Source organism: Eptatretus burgeri, chromosome 13 (genome assembly GCF_056783735.1).
Source record: "Eptatretus burgeri isolate ZD-2024b chromosome 13, Ebu_testis_v1, whole genome shotgun sequence".
Classification (NCBI taxonomy): Eukaryota; Metazoa; Chordata; class Myxini; order Myxiniformes; family Myxinidae; genus Eptatretus; species Eptatretus burgeri.
Genome location: NC_140973.1, coordinates 22,589,791 through 22,610,438, shown reverse-complemented (window position 1 = coordinate 22,610,438; position 20,648 = coordinate 22,589,791). Strand labels below are relative to the sequence as shown.

General features: G+C 50.7%; 1 protein-coding gene across 7 annotated transcripts in view; it reads left to right on the top strand.

Moving 5' to 3' along the window:
• LOC147014056 (integrin alpha-6-like) overlaps positions 1-20,648 on the top strand; it is a 136,451-nt gene that overhangs the window by 72,754 nt on the left and 43,049 nt on the right. For all 7 annotated transcript variants that reach the window (XR_015050626.1, XM_085851649.1, XM_085851650.1 and 4 more), the window contains 2 exons: positions 10,676-10,737; positions 16,646-16,788. Coding sequence is in view for 6 of the 7 variants with exons in the window: in XM_085851649.1 (XP_085707775.1) it covers positions 10,676-10,737; positions 16,646-16,788 (205 nt within the window). In the remaining variant the exon portion in view is untranslated. The remainder of the gene's footprint in view (positions 1-10,675; positions 10,738-16,645; positions 16,789-20,648) is intronic.

Sequence of the window (20,648 nt, the reverse complement as noted above, 5' to 3'; positions counted from 1 at the left end):
ATATCCTCGGGTCCTGAGTTTGAGCCCATGTTCTGCTGTTGAATCAACACCAGGTGGGGTGTTTCAGCCCATCATCCTTCTGAGGTTGGCAAAATGAGTACAGCTTACTGCTAGGGGGGGCACTGCATCAACTGCAGAGCTGTTCTTCCAGAAAATGATGCAACCAGCAGCCACAGGCTGCATACAAAACAACAACCCTGACTGCATGTCCATCTATTAATTATGTACTATAGCAATGTACCTTTGTGACTGTTCAGACACCTTAGACCTTTGAAGACCCTCTAATACCCCAAGACCCTTAAGACCCCTAAATACCTTTTAGAACCTTAAGACCCTCTTGACCCCAAATACCTGAAGACCCTTTAAGACCTCGAAGACCTTAATACTCTTTTGACCTCCAAAACCCTTCAGACCTTAAAAAAAAAACCATAAGACCCTTTTGATGCCAAAGACCCCAAAGACCTGTAAGCCCCTTTAGACCCCTTACCCCTTTTGACAGATCAGATATCTTGGACCCTTGTCCATTTAGAGGTTTAGACCACTTGGACCTCTTTAGACCCTTTTTACTTCTTCTTCTTCTTCTTTCGGCTGCTCCCGTTAGGGGTCGCCACAGCGGATCATCCGTATGATCCGCATAGTGATTTGGCACATGTTTTACGCCGGATGCCCTTCCTGACGCAACCCTGGTCGCCTCTTACGACACAGGGATATGGTACACCTATTTTTTAACCGGGGTATACACCGGCCCAGTATACTGGTACTCATTTCGCCGACCTCGGAAGGATGACAGGCTGAGTCAACCCCCTGGTGTATTAATTCAGTGGCTCAACGGGGCTTGAACCCAGGACCTCTTGGATCCCAAGCCGCTGCCCTAACCACTGCGCCAACACCAGGCTTAGAACAGGAAAACGTGTACAGGAAAACGAACTCTACCCTCTTTAGACCCTTTTTACATGCTTCAGAAATTTGACCCTTTCTACCCCTGAGACACTAACTACGATTAGAACATACCCTTTAGAGTTTAGACCATGTGGAACCTTTTAAGCATACACCACACAAACATCTATAGTCTTCTTGCAAAACACAGACGATACTTTTTTCAGCAAGTAATGCACAAACTCGACTTACCCACAGGTGTGGATACTCTGCTATCTAATATATAATAAGAAAGTTTGTTTGTTTATTTGTTTGCTTGTTTATTCGTTTATGCATTCATACCCTGCAGAAACCAGTGCGACCAAACTTTGTATGGCTTCCTCTTTCATCCAGAGGAAGGTCGAGTGTTATGTTTGGATTAAAAAATATATATATGTATATATATATATATATATATATATATATATATATATATATATATATATATATATATATATATATATATATATATATATATATATATTGTTGTGGTTGACGAAATTCACAAACCACCATTCAGGTCCCTTAGGTGAGATATCTCGGTAAGTATATGTGTAGTTAGGCCCAAACCCGTTGTCTAGAGGGAATAAATGTCATTCATGGGGGCTGCGACTCTTCAGGATAGCCGTTTTTCTTTTACTATCTTTATTTTGGACCAGCCGCCATTATTACCACCACCAACCACGTCTCAACAGCCATCACAACAACAACCACCAACCACAACGCCGCTTCACAACAACAACCACCAACCACAACGCCGCTTCACAACAACAACCACCAACCACAACGCCGCTTCACCACAACCGCCACGACCTTTACCGTCACAACTCGCCACCATCACATCACCGTCATCTCGCGCCACTCGTGGGCACCGATGCTGGACTCGTGCGGGGTGCGCACCGAGCAGCGTGTTCAAAAACATCACGGACTTTCCGCAGAAAAACGGATCAAAAACGACTCACGCCCACTTTTGTTCCGTCCAATCGGTGAGCGAGGGGCGATTTGGCCCCGCCTCCAGGGCGTTGGAGGGCGGTCGCTATATGCAAATTCATGGATCAAAAAGCATTCACGCCCACTTTTCCTCGGGCCAATGGGGAGCCAGGTGAAGGGTCGGAGGCAAAGGGTCAAGGGTGAAAGAGCGAAGCCACGGGGCTTATATAAACGGGAGTTCAGTTGGAAGTTGAGTAAGAGTTCAGTTGGAAGGAGAGTGGAGTGTGCGAAGTTCAAGAGAGTCGTCGGTGGAGCTGGAAAGAAGTGGTACTAGTCGGAGTGAAGAGGACGGAGCTGTGGAGAGGTGACGGCGGAGGAGGGGGTGTTCGCGTCGGTGCCGGGAGCTGCACACCAGAGAGGCCAGCAACGCGACCGAGGTGGAGGAGGAGACGCTCGCCGCGGGACCCGAGACAGGGTTAAATCCTCCTTTCCCCGAGCATCAGCAACCCCCTCCTGTTTCCCCCCGCGCTGAGATAGTGCGACAAAGGGGGCCCCCTTCCCACCCCCTACCAGACACTGTCCGCGAGGCCCGCGGAGTTGAGGCACCACCGCCGCTCCGCGTCTCATCATCAGACGGGTAGGCCCGACACGGTCTCGGCCCCAGGCCCGCTTACCCCCTCATCCTTGAGGGTGGTTCTCTTTTCTTTTGCTTTGGGAATGTGTTGTCGGCGCCGTCTGTGAAGTAAAATTGTATAAGTGTTGCCGTGTGCCCGGTAGTCGGATAGATCTGCATTGTTGCATTTGCTTTTTGTGTAATATTGCATTGTCTTCTTCTTTTACATGTGCTTTTGGTGGAATTGTATATGTGTGCTTTCCGTTCATCGCGAAATAAATGTGCTTATTGTTGAACTGTTTTCCCGCTTCGCTTCGTCTTTTCCTCTATTGAATCCCCATCCTGCTTCACGTAAAGGGTTGGTCGTGGGCTAAAACGCCCGATAATTAATCGAACCGTCGAGGCCGACGAATAACACCGCTCGGTTATCCCGATAGTACGGAACGGGTCGCTTAAGTGGCCCGTGTCCGAAGTCGACCTGCGGCGAGGTGCGATCGCCCGGTCTACCCTCCGTGTGGGTACTTAGGTAGGTCGAATTTGGCGAGCAACCCTATCCCACGCGGGGGCCGATTGGCACGATCGTGGTGAGACCGAAAGGTCCACCCGTGACTGGTTCCCGGCGTTAGTCCGAGAGGGTCACGACTGGATTGTCCGTCCGGTGGGCGACGTGCCGCGATTCGAGTTATGTGGCCGTCCGCACGCCGGCGGGCGCGAATCCGCAACACTGGTGTCAGGTCGTGCGATACAAACCCATCGCCCTCCTCACGGCACTGGTAACGGAGAACGGGAAAACGGGCTCTCCTGTCTCCGGCTAAATTCACGGGAATCGGTCCAGGGGTGAGAGAAGCGACCCCCGATTCCCTCCAAATTACGAGCGATCTAAATTAACCCTTTAAGAGAAGCAAGATGGCGTCTCAAGGCGAGCGGGAGCCGGGGGTATTAGAAATGGATGTAGAATGTGTAGGATCCATGGCTCAGGATGAAATCCCCGTGCAGGAAATGTTGATTGTACAGGAAAACGAACTCGCCCAACTGAACCCAGAGCCCGAAATAGGTGCGGCAGCGGCCGCGGTGTATGACACCTCCCCTCCCCCTCTCCACCAAAACCCCCCGACCCTTGCCGAAACGGCTCACCCAAGCGCACCCGACATGGCCCAGCTATTAACCATGCTGGCACAAAAGATGGATACGAATACACAACAAATAAACGAAAAGATGGATACAAACACAAATGAAATGAGAAACGGAATGAACAAGCAAATGGACGAAGTGAAAACGACGATGGATGCGAATACACAGCAAATGAGGGAAGAAATGAAAGAGCTGCGGGGTGAGACGCAGAATATGGGCCGATGCCTGCAGGCGGGCATGAAGGCCGTTAGCAGGGAACTCAAAATGGCGACTCCACGTGTAGGAACAAACGAGCTGGGTGGGGGTGCAACGGCAAACAGGCCCGCGGTGGAGGCGGGTGAAAAAATAATTCGGGGGGCGTGTTGGGCGAGGGTCGTGACGATGACCGAAAGGGAAAAATTAAATGGGGAGACCAAGACGTGTGAGACGAGACACGAGGTGACGACAAAGGAAATAAAAATAGTTGAGACAAGGGAGGTAAAGAGTGAAGAGGTGACTGAGTTGGCAGAGACACGGGAGATGGGAACGATAGAGGGAAGACTACACGATGAAGACGGGGTAAGTGACGCACACACACACACGGAGGTAGTGGAGGATAATGAGGGTGAGCTGGTGGACTGGGTGGAGGCCCGGTGCGAGCAGCGGGATAGCCTCCTCCAGGAACGAGGGGAGGGAGTATGCCCCCTTGAGGCGAGTCACGACCAGGTGAGTTTGGTCGTGCTTTGCGAGTTCGAGGGGAGGAGTGCTGTGGACAGGTGCACGGAGAGCTTGGGGGGTATAGAGGCCCCGGAGACCCTTGTGGGGACACAAATCCCCAGTGTGGTTGTCCCTGTATGTGTGGTGCAAGGTGTGAGTGCGTCCCCGTGTGTGGAGGCGACCCCGTGTGTGAGTGGTGTGGTGGCGATGGTGCCGGAGTACGTGCTTCCCAGCACGCCGTGTGTAAAAGGGGCACCGCGGGTGAGTGCCCCCGCGTGTGTGAGTGAGGCACGGTGTGTGGATGAGACACCGCGGTTGAGTGCCCCCGCGTGTGTGAGTGAGGAACCGCGGGTGAGTGCCCCCGCGCGAGTGAATGGAGCACCACGTGTGAGTGGGATGCTTTATGCAAGGGAGACCGTGTGTGTGAGAGAGCGGTATGTGAGGGAGATGTCGGTTGGCATGCGGGAGCACGCAGCCGCGTCTCCCGGTGTGAATGTGATGGAATGGAGTGTGAGCGTCGTAACACGCAGGAATGCGTGGGTGGAATGGAGACTACGACAGCGACATGGGAGGAACGAAAGCCGAGTAGCGGCTGTAGTTGTTTCGGGGACTGTGCCGGGTTCACCCAGCAGTGAGCACGAGGTCCGTGCTGTGCAACGCACGAGACCCCCACGTGCTCGCTTGCGAGAGTGAAGTCCCGGTCCGGAAACGCACGCGGTGGATTTGCCGATCCCGCGGACGGACAAAGTTTAGGCAGGATTATGGATTTGGACCGGACGGGTTCTCCACGCGATCGTGTGTGTTAAGCTCCAACGGGCAAAGCACATGTGTTCGCGTGGGGAACCCCTCGAGACGTGGGGCTTGTGTTTTTTTTTTTTATGCGCACGGTGACGTCATGGCTGCACGTGGGGTTGGAATCCGGCAGGAGGGGAATCCCTGCCGGATGGTACCGTCCAAGGAGGGACGAGGTGCACGTGCAGCTGCATGACGTCACGGGCAGGTGTAAAGTGCGCGAGCTTTGAGTTGCCGCGCTGGTGCTCCGCATGGAAAAAAAAAAAAAAAGCAAGCCTCACTTTCGGGTGCACAGGATTCCTGGGCAAGGGGTGGAAGACCCCCTTGAGCAGGGCACAGGATGGAAACTAGTTAGGGGGAAGGGTTAGCTTAGCTAGACCGGCTCCATGGGGCAGGGGTAAGTCCTCATGGGGCCCGTGGAATGGATTAGTTAGAGGGATTGTAGCCAGATTTAGGTTGGGTAAATAATTTTTGGGACATTTGAAGACAGTGACAGACAGTGAATGTGTAGCGGGGACGTAGCTTAGCTACGTAGTGTTAAATGGAACGTGCTGTAGTTTAAGGGACGACGTGGGAGCACGAGTTAGTTAGGGGATGTAGTCAGAAGGATGGCAGAGTTCAGCGGTGAGTGTGTTGAAGAGTTGGTGGGTGAAGTGGAAGCATGTGCTTGGTGAGTGAGTGAGGCCAGCGGGTCTGTGTGTGTGGAGTGAATGGGGAATGCATGGTGCAATGAGTGATTGGGGGGAGGAGTGACTCCCGCCCAAGGGACCCCCGGGGTCAGTGTAGACTGAGTTAGTGGGTTAGTCAAATTGAAAAATGGAGGTCGTTTTGTTGTTGGTGGGTGTGTAGGCTCGAAACCCGTTTGGAGGGGTGCAGGAGCCCTGTTGACGGGCTGGGAGCGTGGCTGCGAAAAGTGAGTATCGCTGAGAGGGTACCCCGAGCACCAGGCTAGTCGGCCGTGGTAGGCCAAGGGCCCTTGGGGGGCCGGGATAGCGTAGTGGGCGCGGGTGCGCCTGCTTGGTGCGGGGGCCCGGGGCGCCATGAGCCGCGTGGGCAGTGTTGTGGGCAAGGGTGACCCTCGGAAAGGGGCCTGGGAAGCCAGCCTGCCACGTGTGCGTTTCAGGGGAGGTGCCATGGGGGGCACTCCCCGGTGTTAGGGAGCTGGTAGGCTCGGAGGCAGTGTAGTGCCCGGGGGTGCCATTGTCGGAGAATCGGCAGAGGGTCGTGCATGCCAAAGGGAGCCACGTGTCCCAGCCATGAGACCGTGTGAGGGCACGGAGAGAAAATTGGGGGGCGAGGCCCGAAATTGTGAGGACACCAACACAGGCGACGGGAATCTGGGTTGTTAGAACCAATAGTTTAAGCGAGAGGCGCTTGTTGAAAGCCCCGGGGTAGTTTAACAGTTAAATGGTTAGGGTAGATTAGGAGATGTACCCCTCCGCACCATCCATCTCCTCACTCTTGTTGTGGGCCGCTGGACCCACTTTGGGTTAGATCGCTGAACTCTGGGGAGGCCATTCTGAGGCTTCCTTGGGCCTCGACACAGGACGTTAGCTCTCCCTTATTCCCCTCCGGGAAGGGAACGTAGGGGTTGGGAGTAGGCTAGGTGACAGGATAGGTTAGCCGAACAAGGACAGTACAGGGGGTTAGGGGACGATTTATAGTGGGAAGCAAAAATAAAAAAATAAGTTGGGGCTAAATTGGGGTTTGACAAATTAAGGGAGTGGGTATGTACAGTGACAGGCAAAGGCGATAGGTGGGAGGGAGACAGGTAGGTAGGTCCGAGCCCGCCTTCCAAGTGGCCAGCACCACCGCACTCCCTCCACCAACCTCCACGGAACGGCAAAGGCTGGCCAACTTCATCTGCAGCTGCTGTGCTGCAAGGCCTGTGCCGGCTGGATCGTCTGCAGCTGCTGTGCTGCAAGGCCTGTGCCGGCCCACTTCATCTGCCGGCTGGCTGTTTTTCTTCAAGGCCTGTGCCGGCCAGTTCATCTGCCGGCTGTGTTTGCCTGCAGCGGCCTTCTTCTGCGGGCTGTGTTTGCCTGCTGCCTTTGCCATGCCATGCCCACAGCCCCTGTTCACCAGCCCCGTTCAATTTTTGCTTTGCCCCCCCCCCCTGTTCATTTCCATGTGCACCAGGATCCGCAAGGCAACAGTTTGCAAGCTGCAAGAACTGCCCTGTTGGCAGCAACAACACGGGCCTGCAGTGGCGGCCCGTGCACCGTGTTTGTGTTCATCCATCCATTCGTTGTGTTCATTGCGTGTGCCACTTGAGCTGGCACGGAGACTGCGTTGTGCAGCCCATGCACCGTTGTGGTTCACTGCGTTCAGTTCAAACCGTTCATCCATCCATTCGTTGTGTTCATTGCGTGTGCCACTTGAGCTGGCACGGAGACTACGTTTGTGCGGCCCATGCACCGTTGTGGTTCACTGCGTTCAGTTCAAAAGGGAAGGCCTTGGACTGCGTATGAGCAGCCGGCCACGTTCCCTGTCACCTGCATTATTTGAGTCAGAGACTGCATGCGAGCAGCCTGGCTCCCTGCTAACTGCTTTCTTTTTGCAGAGTTCATTGATCCTCTGCCATGGTTTAGTGTAAAATTTGTAAGTTAAGGTTAAGATGTACTGTACATATGAGTGCGCCCCCGGCATGTCTGTCTTAGCGCCGGCAATTTTATTTAAGTCGTCCGTGTGAGTGAGTTTGTTTAGGGAGTTACTCAGCCCTTAGGTTATTTATTTTGGGGACACGAATACCATGAATGTCGCACTCAGGGATCCGTAGGTAAAATGTACTAGGGGAAAACTACACATGATGGCACACGAAAATTTGACGACTCGGGACGAGTCTGTAAAAAGGGGAGGGGGTAGTGTTGTGGTTGACGAAATTCACAAACCACCATTCAGGTCCCTTAGGTGAGATATCTCGGTAAGTATATGTGTAGTTAGGCCCAAACCCGTTGTCGAGAGGGAATAAATGTCATTCATGCGGGCTGCGACTTCAGGATAGCCGTTTTTCTTTTACTATCTTTATTTTGGACCAGCCGCCATTATTACCACCACCAACCACGTCTCAACAGCCATCACAACAACAACCACCAACCACAACGCCGCTTCACAACAACAACCACCAACCACAACGCCGCTTCACCACAACCGCCACGACCTTTACCGTCACAACTCACCACCATCGCATCACCGTCATCTCTCGCCACTCGTGGGCACCGATGCTGGACTCGTGCGGGGCGCGCACCGAGCAGCGTGTTCAAAAACATCACGGACTTTCCGCAGAAAAACGGATCAAAATCGACTCATGCCCACTTTTGTTCCGTCCAATCGGTGAGCGAGGGGCGATTTGGCCCCGCCTCCAGGGCGTTGGAGGGCGGTCGCTATATGCAAATTCATGGATCAAAAAGCATTCACGCCCACTTTTCCTCGGGCCAATGGGGAGCCAGGTGAAGGGTCGGAGGCTAAGGGTCAAGGGTGAAAGAGCGAAGCCACGGGGCTTATATAAACGGGAGTTCAGTTGGAAGGAGAGTGGAGTGTGCGAAGTTCAAGAGAGTCGTCGGTGGAGCTGGAAAGAAGTGGTACTAGTCGGAGTGAAGAGGACGGAGCTGTGGAGAGGTGACGGCGGAGGAGGGGGTGTTCGCGTCGGTGCCGGGAGCTGCACACCAGAGAGGCCAGCAACGCGACCGAGGTGGAGGAGGAGACGCTCGCCGCGGGACCCGAGACAGGGTTAAATCCTCCTTTCCCCGAGCATCAGCAACCCCCTCCTGTTTCCCCCCGCGCTGAGATAGTGCGACAAAGGGGGCCCCCTTCCCACCCCCTACCAGAAACTGTCCGCGAGGCCCGCGGAGTTGAGGCACCACCGCCGCTCCGCGTCTCATCATCAGACGGGTCGGCCCGACACGGTCTCGGCCCCAGGCCCGCCTACCCCCTCATCCTTGAGGGTGGTTCTCTTTTCTTTTGCTTTGGGAATATGTGTTGTCGGCGCCGTCTGTGAAGTAAAATTGTGTAAGTGTTGCCGTGTGCCCGGTAGTCGGATAGATCTGCATTGTTGCATTTGCTTTTTGTGTAATATTGCATTGTCTTCTTCTTTTACATGTGCTTTTGGTGGAATTGTATATGTGTGCTTTCCGTTCATCGCGAAATAAATGCGCTTGTTGTTGAACTGTTTTCCCGCTTCGCTTCGTCTTTTCCTCTATTGAATCCCCATCCTGCTTCACGTAAAGGGTTGGTCGTGGGCTAAAACGCCCGATAATTAATCGAACCGTCGAGGCCGACGAATAACACCGCTCGGTTATCCCGATAGTACGGAACGGGTCGCTTAAGTGGCCCGTGTCCGAAGTCGACCTGCGGCGAGGTGCGATCGCCCAGTCTACCCTCCGTGTGGGTACTTAGGTAGGTCGAATTTGGCGAGCAACCCTATCCCACGCGGGGGCCGATTGGCACGATCGTGGTGAGACCGAAAGGTCCACCCGTGACTGGTTCCCGGCGTTAGTCCGAGAGGGTCATGACTGGATTGTCCGTCCGGTGGGCGACGTGCCGCGATTCGAGTTACGTGGCCGTCCGCACGCCGGCGGGCGCGAATCCGCAACAATATTTACCCTGGAAAAAAAACACATAATTGGCCTTCAGGCCTCGATCAGATCTTGTGCTTATCCACTGCCTGCATTTTTTTTCTCGGGAGCGATCGAGTAATATATATATATATATATATATATATATATATATATATATATATATATATATATATATATATATATATATATATATATTGTGAAGATCGTATGTTGAGGTTGCGCGATTTGTTGTCAACATAAAATTAATTATTATAATGTATGCATGTACAGAGAGACAGACAGACAGACAGACAGACAGACAGAGAGAGAGTGTCTCTCTCTCTCTCTCTCTCTCTCTCTCTCTCTCTCTCTCTCTCTCTCTCTCTCTGTCTCTGTCTCTGTCTCTGTCTCTGTCTCTGTCTCTGTCTGTCTCTCTGTCTCTGTCTCTGTCTCTGTCTCTGTCTCTCTGTCTCTCTCTCTCTCTGTCTCTCTCTCTCTCTCTCTCTCTGTCTCTCTGTCTCTCTGTCTCTCGCTCTCTCTGTCTCTCTGTCTCTCTGTCTCTCTGTCTCTCTGTCTCTCTGTCTCTCTGTCTCTCTGTCTCTCTGTCTCTCTGTCTCTCTCTCTCTCTCTCTCTCTCTCTCTCTCTCTCTCTCTCTCTCTCTCTCTCGCTCTCTCGCTCTCTCGCTCTCTCGCTCTCTCGCTCTCTCGCTCTCTCGCTCTCTCGCTCTCTCGCTCTCTCGCTCTCTCGCTCTCTCGCTCTCTCGCTCGCCCCTGCCTGAACGTTGCTTCATCTCCTTTTTAATGGCAGTTCGCAAACCTCTCTCGACATTTGGTTGAGGGAATTGATCGTCCTCGTTTTTAACCGGTTCCAGTCCTGATAAAGACTCCGGTTAGCGTACCATTACGTTTCCAAATGTGCATTGCACTGATATAACTATTTTGTTGGTAATTTGTATTTCAAGGTTTTGCGTTTGTGTACACTTGTATTATTGTGTTAATTACCATGTTCATGTTTCATTCACTGCTTCCTCCTCTTTTGCAGTTTTATTGTTCAACCATGCGCCTTGTATATACCGAAGGATCCAAAATACAACCAACAACTGCGTAAGTATTTCCAAATACATAAAAGTAACATATTTGCTTTTGAAATGAACATTTTACTTTTTAACTCATGCCGGACATTTGAAGGTACCATAAACAAAACAACAAAATTATGTTGGAAAGGAATTTGTAAGTTTATTAATTTATTTTATCTTTTCGATATTATGGTGAAATTCGATATTATGGAAAACGCAAAGGCTCAACCAACTCGAGGTTTTGTAAAACAGGCTCGAAGTGCAACATGTCATCCACAGAGACCTTTATCACGGTCAATTACAGGCCATTGGCACTTGGGGTCTTAAGGCCTCTCGGAGTGGCAGAGAGACAGGGCTGCAGTACACCATGAGAACCAAAAACTGGAAGGGTTTGAAAGGCGCATAGCAAGACAACCACAATCATCATCATCCATTTTGAAGCAGTTTCCAGGGAAGGGTTAGGGACATTCTGGAAGGTGGCTTGACTGCGCTTGGTGTGGGGGGGGGCGGGGGGAGGGGGTTTGGCCACATTAGGGGTGGTTAGGCTACACTGGGGGGGGTGATTTGGCGATGCTGGGGGTGGGGTGGTTTGGCGATGCTGGGGGTGGGGTGGTTTGGCGATGCTGGGGGTGGGGGGGTTTGGCCGACGCTGGGGGCGGGGGGTGGTTTGATGATGCTGGAAGGACAGTGGTTTAGTTAGGCCTAAGTCACATTTGCTCTACGCCGAGGATACGGCGGCCGTACGCCCTCTGAATTGACAGACGTGCGGCGGCCGCAGAGTTTCTGCGGTGGGCTCAGGGTGGCCCTACACTGTTTGGCTATCTTTTGCAGGCCGTAGTGGTCGCCGTGGAATTTTATAACGCGGAGTTATAACTTTTTTTCATTTCTACGTTCACCGTACCAATTCGACAAGCCGAAAAAAAACTGGTAAAAATTTTTTTTTTTAACCCATTCGTTACCGTCCGTTTGGCCGCACGTTCGCCTTAAGGCCCCCCTGTGGTCGCCTTGCGGGCACCTTGCGTCTGCCTTAAATTCTATGGCCGCCGCAGGGTCCCCCTTAAGGTCACCATGCGACATCAAATCAAAGACTGTACGGTAACCCCATGTTTGCGGTCTCCACAATTTCTAAATACGACATGCAGCTCGCCGAAAAATAAAAACAAATGTGACTGCTACATTGTGTGACCGTGGAAATACTGCGGCCGCCGTATAATTGCTAGTGGCCGTAGATTTTGGAGACCCCACGGCCGCCGTGGCAAATGTGACTTAGGCCTTATGCTGGGGGGTGATTTGGCTACATGGGGGGGGTGGTTTGACGACGCTGGGGGGTGGTTTGACGACGCTGGGGGTGGTTTGACGACGCTGGGGGTTGGTTTGACGACGCTGGGGGTTGGTTTGACGACGCTGGGGGTGGTTTGACGACGCTGGGGGTTGGTTTGACGACGCTGGGGGGTGGATTGACGACGCTGGGGGTGGTTTGACCACGCTGGGGGGTGGTTTGACGACGCTGGGGGTGGTTTAACGACGCTGGGGGATGATTTGACGACGCTGGGGATTGGTTTGACGATGCTCGGGGGTGGTTTGGAGACACTGGAGTGTAGTTTGGCAACGCTGGTGGGTGGTTTGGCGACTTAGGGGTGGTTTTGTGACTCTGGGGGTGGGGGGCGTGGTTTGATGACGCTGGATGGGCAGTGGTTTGGCTGCACTTGCAGGGGTAGTTTGACGATGCTGGTGAGGGTGGTTTGGCGATGCTGGAGTGTGGTTTGGCAACTCTGGGGGGTGGTTTGGCGACTTGGGGGATGGGGGTTGGCGACTCTGGGGGAGGGGTGGTTTGGCGACTCGGGGTGGGGGTGGTTTGATGGTGCTGGGGGGTGGTTTGATGACGCTGGAAGGGCAGTGGTTTGGCTGCACTTGCGGTGGTAGTTTGACGATGCTGGTGGGGGTGGTTTGGCGATGCTGGAGTGTGGTTTGCAACTCTGGGGGTGGTTTGGTGACTCTGGGGTGGGGGAGGGGGTGGTTTGACGACTCTGGGGGTGGTTTGGTGACTCTGGGGGGTGGTTTGATGATGCTGGAAGGGCAGTGGTTTGGCTGCACTTGCGGGGGTAGATTGATGACGCTGGGGGTAGTTTGACGATGCTGGGGGTGGTTTGACGACGCTGGTGGGTGGTTTGACGACGCTGGGGGTGGTTTGACGACGCTGGGGGTGGTTTGACGACGCTGGGGGTGGTTTGACGACGCTGGGGGTGGTTTGACGACGCTGGGGGGTGGTTTGACGACGCTGGGGGGTGGTTTGACGACGCTGGGGGGTGGTTTGACGACGCTGGGGGGTGGTTTGATGACGCTGGGGGTGGTTTGATGACGCTGGGGGTGGTTTGACGACGCTGGGGGTGGTTTGGTGACTAGGGGGTGGGGGTGGTTTGGTGACACTGGGGGTGGGGGGAGGGGGTGGTTTGTTGATGCTGGAGGGGCAGTGGTTTGGCTACACTTACTGGGGTAGTTTGATGATGCTGGTGAGGGTGGTTTGGCGATACTGGAGTGTGGTTTGGCAACTCTGGGGGGTGGTTTGGTGACTTGGGGGGCAGGGGTTGGCGACTCTGGGGGAGGGGTGGTTTGGCGACTCTGGGGGTGGGAGTGGTTTGGTGGTGCTGGGTGGGGGGGTGGTTTGATGATGCTGGAGGGGCAGTGGTTTGGCTGCACTTGCGGTGGTAGTTTGACGATGCTGGTGGGGGTGGTTTGGCAATGCTGGAGTGTGGTTTGCAACGCTGGGGGTGGTTTGGCGACTCTGGGGTGGGGGGGGTGGCGACTCTGGGGGTCGGGGTGGTTTGGTGACTCTGGGGGGGGTGGCAACTCTGGGGGTCGGGCTGGTTTGGTGACTCTGGGGGGGGGGCGTTGGTGACGCTGGGGGAGGGGGTGGTTTGATGATGTTGGAAGGGCAGTGGTTTGGCTGCAATTGCGGGGGTAGTTTGACGACACTGGGGGTGGTTTGACGACGCTGGGGGTGGTTTGATGATGCTCGGCAGTGCCGAATTAACCGCTAGGCCCGTGAGGATGCCTCACATCAGAGCATGCCTTGGCCTACGAAAAATATTTGCCCTACAAAAAAATTTGGCCTACGAAAATTTCCGATGACGTTTTTTTTTCAGTCTTAATTGAACACTCCTTCAGCACACTAAAGCACATGAAAAATTGTCTTCTGTCGATCCTGGGGCAGATGCGCATGTCCACGCTCGCTCTGCTCTGTGTTGAATCCGAGCTGATGAAGCAAATCTATTTCTCCGAAGTGATCGCGTCGTTTGCCAACCAAAAGGCACGAAAGAAGGTGTTTCAGCAGGGTGGAAATTTAATATACATATATTCCTCCGAATTTGTTTTCTGTATCTTTCGTTTCTCAACTTTGAAGCCGAATTGGATTTTACAGGCACTTGTATACTTGAAAGTCGGACAAATCGCCATTTACCGCAGTCTGGTCCGATTAACTTTCATGTTCAAAATCGTCGTTTTGGTCACTCTTGAATTTGGCCTACGAAATTTCAAGGGCCTTGGCCTACGAAGACCTTAATCCAGCCCTGACGCTGGGGGGTGGTTTGACGACGCTGGGGGGTGGTTTGACGACATTGGAGGGTGGTTTGACGATGCTGAGGGGTGGTTGGGTCGTTTGGCTATGCTAGAGGGTGGTTTTCCTGTGTTAAGGAATGATGGGTGAAAATCAGGATTGACTGGTGATGGTGAATGTTGACAGTTCTGGGAACCGAGACCCGAAGGCAATGGCACACAACATGTAGTGGTTCCGAGTCAGTTATTCCATTCATCCATGTTCTAGATAGGGTCCTTCCCTTGTGTTTATTGGGTTATAAAGGGAATATGTGTTGTGAGGGATTAGGTGGGTTTTGCCCACTTTCCCCCCATCTTCTACTTTTATCACGAACACGATCGAGCACTCTCTGCTCACCACTCTATTTGCATATGCGTGCCAAAACTATATTTGAATCTGCAGAATCCAGCTGGCACCTCCACCACAACAGCCTATTCATAGCAATTCTTTCTCAATACCAGTGATAACCACCCTGCCTGCTTCAAACATACATCAGACTTTATTTCCATCTCACTCAAAACCCACCATTCAAGCTCGCCTTTTCAGCCTTCGCCCCAACACAAATCGCCATTGCCCGACAATGCCGCTTCAACGACACCAACCTCCAAATTCCTCACCACTGCAGCCACCTTCCTGCGCCTACAGATCATCATCTCGCCTTGCCAAGGACGCCTTCGAATAGTGCTCGCACCCAAGCCCAGCACCGTCGTGAAAGGAGCCTGTTACCCATAGGCGCAAGTGTGTGCTCATCGTTCCATTACATTCCTGTACCAGCAAAGACCACCTTGTTATCCAGCATGCCATCCATGCCTTTCCCGGGTGTTCGGGTGGCAAATGGAGACCACTGCATGATGGCCCCATGTTAAGTCTGGAGCTTTCACGTGGCACAGTCTGGGCTGTTCTAAAAGCGCTTCCAAACCAGCAACTCACGGAGACTGTGACGTCCCATCTCAGAGCATGTCTGGGCCAATGGGCACACCGCGCTCGGAGCCAAGAAGGTGGCACGTGACCCTTGCTCCCGCAACCCATGCTTACAAGATGTGGGGAATCAGCTCTGAACCACCCCATGCTTCACCCCTCCCGAGACGCTGATATAGTTGAGCTGGTTGCAAAGGAAAAGTGGTGTTCGCTGGTCTGTGAGATGTTTGCTGGTCACTGGTGAGAGGAACGGAGAGCAAAGCTGAAGGAGCAAGTAGTCTGAGCGCCATCCAGTCCGGACGCAGTGTGGAGCAAGAGGCCAGACCAGCAAAACCCCCCATTAGATAGTGCTATTTCTTGCACGCTCTTTCTCCCTTCTGACTAGTCCACTGTTAATGCACAAAGAGTATCAGCAAGGGCACTGCCCTACCAAATGTTCTTTTCAGAGCGACTACCAACTCGCACTCTGTCCATTCTTAATCTTAAGCACTGGCACCGCACTTCTCTCACACCCCTTCAACATGAATCTCGACACCCCCTTTATTCCTCATTTCCCCCCACCCTCACCTTCCTCACACTTTGGACTAGCACATGCCCGCATGTTCGTGCTGGGTAAGCAAGGAAGTTGCCAATTCCTCAAAATCTCTTCGCTCTCTCTCTCCCTGATCTACCCTTCTGCAGAATAAACCTGATGGCCTGTAATGTTAATATAAGAAAGATTGCATAAGCTAGATAGATCGGGGTAACTCTGCTCTTTGTCCCTTTGCTTTTTCATGTATTTTGCTGCACCATACAAATACTGTATGTCCCTGCTATATGGATGACTCTGTGAATAAACCCTTGTCTTCACTCTGCCATTTGCTTTTTCTCACACTCTTTATAAATAAACCCATGTTCATTGTTCATGTTAATCTGCTCGGAACGTCCTTTCACCATTGGTCCAGCACAGTCTACAGTATTGTTAGACTGGAAGTTTACCCCACATGATTTGCTCTCTTTAGCCAGTCCATAGCCATGGTTCTCACTCAACCATACTTAAATCGATGGGTACATACTGAGGGCAGACCTTGATTGATCGAGTCAGCTCCTCAGATCATCGGTGTCAGACGAGGAACCCTGTTAGAGTTGAGAAGTTAATTGAAATTTGTGGTTGCTTTGCAACCCACCGGATCGCGGAGTTATCCGTGGAATTTCGGCCTACAGGGTCGGTTGTTCGAGAGGAACCCAAGTGCTTCCCTTCGTGGTAATCCCAGAATCCCAAGTCCATGACGATATTTATGAAACAATGCTTTTGATGGAAAAATGGAAAGTTATATAATTAATTTGAATATTGCTGATTCCAATGCTGACTCATGTTATTTTTTGATTTCACACCTTCTTTTGTTTCTGCTAATATATTGATGTTTTCTTTTGTGAACTGTGAAAGTTTTGCAGTACAACCTGCAGGTGGATGCTGAGCGTCGGCAGCAGGGACTTGCAAAAAGAGTCGATTTCTCTTCCAAAAACGGCCGAATAAAGCTCCCTGTCCCTTCCAAAAATGTTTGCCAAAGCATCAACTTTACTCTGAAGGTGTGAACCTCTGTTTTCATTTATTTTCCTCAAATCGACAGTTTAAAGCAATAGAATTTGAGAATTGGATGCATCCTTTGTTCAGTAATACAGTCTAATATCTTGTGCGCTCGATCAAAGAGTTACTGTGGCATTGTCCTTTATCATAGCTGTCATGACACCTTTACTTTTCTCCCTGTCTCCTTTATAATGCTGACTGCAACAAATGGGTATTGGTTCAAAGCTACGTGTTATGTGAACCTTCCTTGGAGTGATTCGCATTGTTACGGTCCACCAGTCGGTCCAGATAATTCCAATCTAAACTCGGTGAGTCGTGTAGCGATCACGTCTGTTCCCCATTGCAGAGATTCCCAGGTGGATCCTCATGCCCAACGTGGAGTTACCATACTCATTGGAATCTCTGTGCTGGGTGAGTGACGTGCCAGGGCTAATACGGGACAGATCTTATTGTCTAGCCAAGCTACCAGAGCCTTTCTTCACTAGTTCCTTAGCAATTTGTGACTGTACCAATCTCTATCTCAAGCAGATTCCCCCAGTGCTGCTATATGGCACTGCGATGAGCAAACAGGGTGAGTTGAGGTGGTCAAGTTTGACAGGTATATTTGTGTGGTGTAGAAAAGCATGTATTTTACAACAGCGATCGCATTCCATAACAAGAGTGAGAATTGCTTTACAATACATGTCCCCGACCGATGTGATCTTTTCTAAGTCCAAAAAGGGAATAACTCTGGGAAAAATTGACGAAATGCCCTGAAACTCGAACTTGTTCTGTAACCTATCATAATAAATCCACGTACCAAGTTTCAGTTGAATATGTTAAAGGGTATGGGGGAAAAAAGTCTGAAAAACCTCAGGTGGGACGGACAGACGGAGAGCAAACCTTTCGTCCCCTCCAGTGAAATTGGAAAGGGATTAATAAAAAGTATAACCCCAATAATTACCCCTAATCAACGACACACCTCACAGAACAGATCATCGATGGTACACAGGTCCTTATTAGTCCCCTACCAGTTTCACCGGTGGGGACTATAGATTTGTTCTCTGTCCATTGGTGTGTCTTTCCGTCCGTCTGTCTGTCTGTCTGTCCATCCATCCCACCTGTGGTTTTTCAAACTTTTTCCCATAACCTTTCATATACAGTATTTAACTGATACTTGGTATCTGGCTTTATTATGATAAGTTCCAGAACAAATTCAAGTTTCAGGGCATTTCTTCAGTTTATCACACAGTTATACCCTTTTTAAACTTGGAAAATATCACATATTATACATGGGTCAGTGTTCAGCTGCCTTGACTCCACCCCCATTGCTTTACATCCATTGACTGGACAGCTGGCCTGACTCCACCCCAATAAAATCATGCATCACCATTTCATGAAGCATCACAGATTGGCAGGCCTTAGGCCATAGGCCTGGGTGTTAGTCCATGGCCCAGTACAATTGTAATGATCCCAGGTATATAACCATGATGTATTATATATTAGCAAATACAACCTGTTGCTTTGCTGACGGGAATATTGATGGGGGTGGGGAGAGAGAGAGGAAGAGGGGAGGGAGAGAGGAGAGGGGGGGAGGGGAGAGGAGGGGAGGTAGAAGAGGAGGGGGAGGGAGAGAGGATTGAGGGGATGGAGGGAAGGTGGAGGAGGAGAGGAGAAGGTTGAATTCTGGTATTTGTGATGTCCAGTTCAATGTCCATCCGAGAGACGGCACACACATTGATAAATCACCCTGCCTTTGAAACACCGGGATGACAGTATCTAGCTGGGTCGGGATTAAAACTCAAGAAAGAGCGAGCATGCGTACCTCTCGGCTATCCTGCCATGATGTGATGTTTCATAGCTTTATAACAACTGAAAACATTTTTTTACTCATTGTAATCATCTAATTTATTTTGCATTCCTAACTCCGGAGATGTCCGCACAGAGAACCTCACAACAGTATCGCCATCGAAGTTTGAAGAGTGCTGGCCAAATGGCTTAAGCACTCAAGCAAGCACTCCAATGAAACGGTTGATGAAGAACGGCTGGCTTGGAAAGTGATTAGCGATTGACATTTGGTCATATTAAACGTCTCCCAGAGAAGCCCGGAGTGTCAAACAATGTCCAAATTGGACAAATGAACACTTTTTGTTTTAGCACTCAGAACTGCTGCTAAAGGCCCGGTCACACCTTGACGTTTTAGCCAACGTATGCCGATTTTTGAATTTTTTTTCTAAAACGCTGGCACACGTTGAATACGTTATGGGTAAGTTTTGATAACATTGAGAGCACGCTGAAAAACACTGCCATACGTCGTTGTACGCTGGCTTTAAACGTTGTACTTTTTTGGTTGTCCTCAAATTTTTTGATGCTTGAAATTTCACGACGTATGCCGGCGTATGACTCACACGTTCCGCTACACTGGCCACAAGTTGTATGCACGGTCTGCGATCGTTGACAGACGTCAACACATGCTACCTGTAAGTTAATCATAAGTTGAGACACGCCGAGGTAATGTTTAGCGTACCCGAAACTTATTTCTAACCTATGATTAACGTGTTGTTGGCACGTTACGCGATTGATGCCACACGTCGACAGACGTTACTTTTAAGTTACTCATAGGCTGAAAGACGTCGGTATAATGGATCGTCCTTGCGTCAGCGTCCACGGCCACGGCCAGGACACTTATTTGCAGCATTCTTCAAACTTTTCTTCGGCATGACGAGGATGTTCACACTTCGATGTCTAGTTTGGCTATGATTCCAATTGTCCATCGGCAGCGTCTATTTAAAATAGTCGAGTTTGAGCGTTTTATCACGTTCAGAAGAAACGCTTCAAATTTCCAAACCCCAGCGTCAAAAAACAAAGGCGAGTGACAGCAATTTAAATCGTTCATTGTAAACAATGAAAATAGTTGAGTGGTACCGTTTTTAAAAGTCGTTGAGTGTAAAAAAAAATCAAATTGTTGAGCGCAAGCGTCTACTTTCAATAGTGGGGTTTGAGCAATTTAGCACGTTCAAGAGAAAACGATTAAAATTTCCGAGCGCCAGCGTCAAAAAACAAAGGCGAGTGACAGCAATTTAAATCGTTCATTGTAAACAATGAAAATAGCTGAGTGGTACCGTTTAAAAGTCGTTGAGTGTAAAAAAAATCCAATTGTTGAGCGCAAGCGTCTACTTTCAATAGTGGAGATGCAGCCATTTAAATCGTTGAGTGGCAGCCTATGAATGGCAAACCCTACGTCACCGGAAAAGATAAACTGCCGCACGATATGGATAAGTTAGGCTATCGTTGAGCATTGTTTGTGAACGCCGGCTACACGATAATTATTCATTGGTATATCGTATCTATAAGTAATCAAAGCGCTCTATGCACATTATTAGTTCATTGTGCATTTGTCCAACCCGTTATGAATAGACCTAAATCGTAAAAACAAGCCATAGCTCATTGTTGAAAAAGCCCCATAAAAAATTAGCCGCGGAGAACTTCAAACAATGGTGAAAAGATGTCTCCTACCCGTGGACACGCGGACGCAAGGAGGATCCATCATAACCCACACCCTCCCCCTCACACTCACCTACTACTGCCAACATGAACAAACTACTACGAATACTAATACTAATACTGATACTGTTACTGCTGACATGGACATCGACTCAAAAAGGACTCGAAAACACTGTTGGGTTCCCCTTTTATGAACACCATTTTTATATACCAATTCCCAAAACCGCTGGGAACACGTCTTTATATGGCAGTTGTAAGCTAGAAACACGTTCATTTTTTTTTGTCGACCGGGAGACGTCATTGGAATACGTCTACGTACGTCGATGTGTGTTGGGACTACGTAAAGAATTGGTTCAAAGCATGTCAAACATAAGTTAGA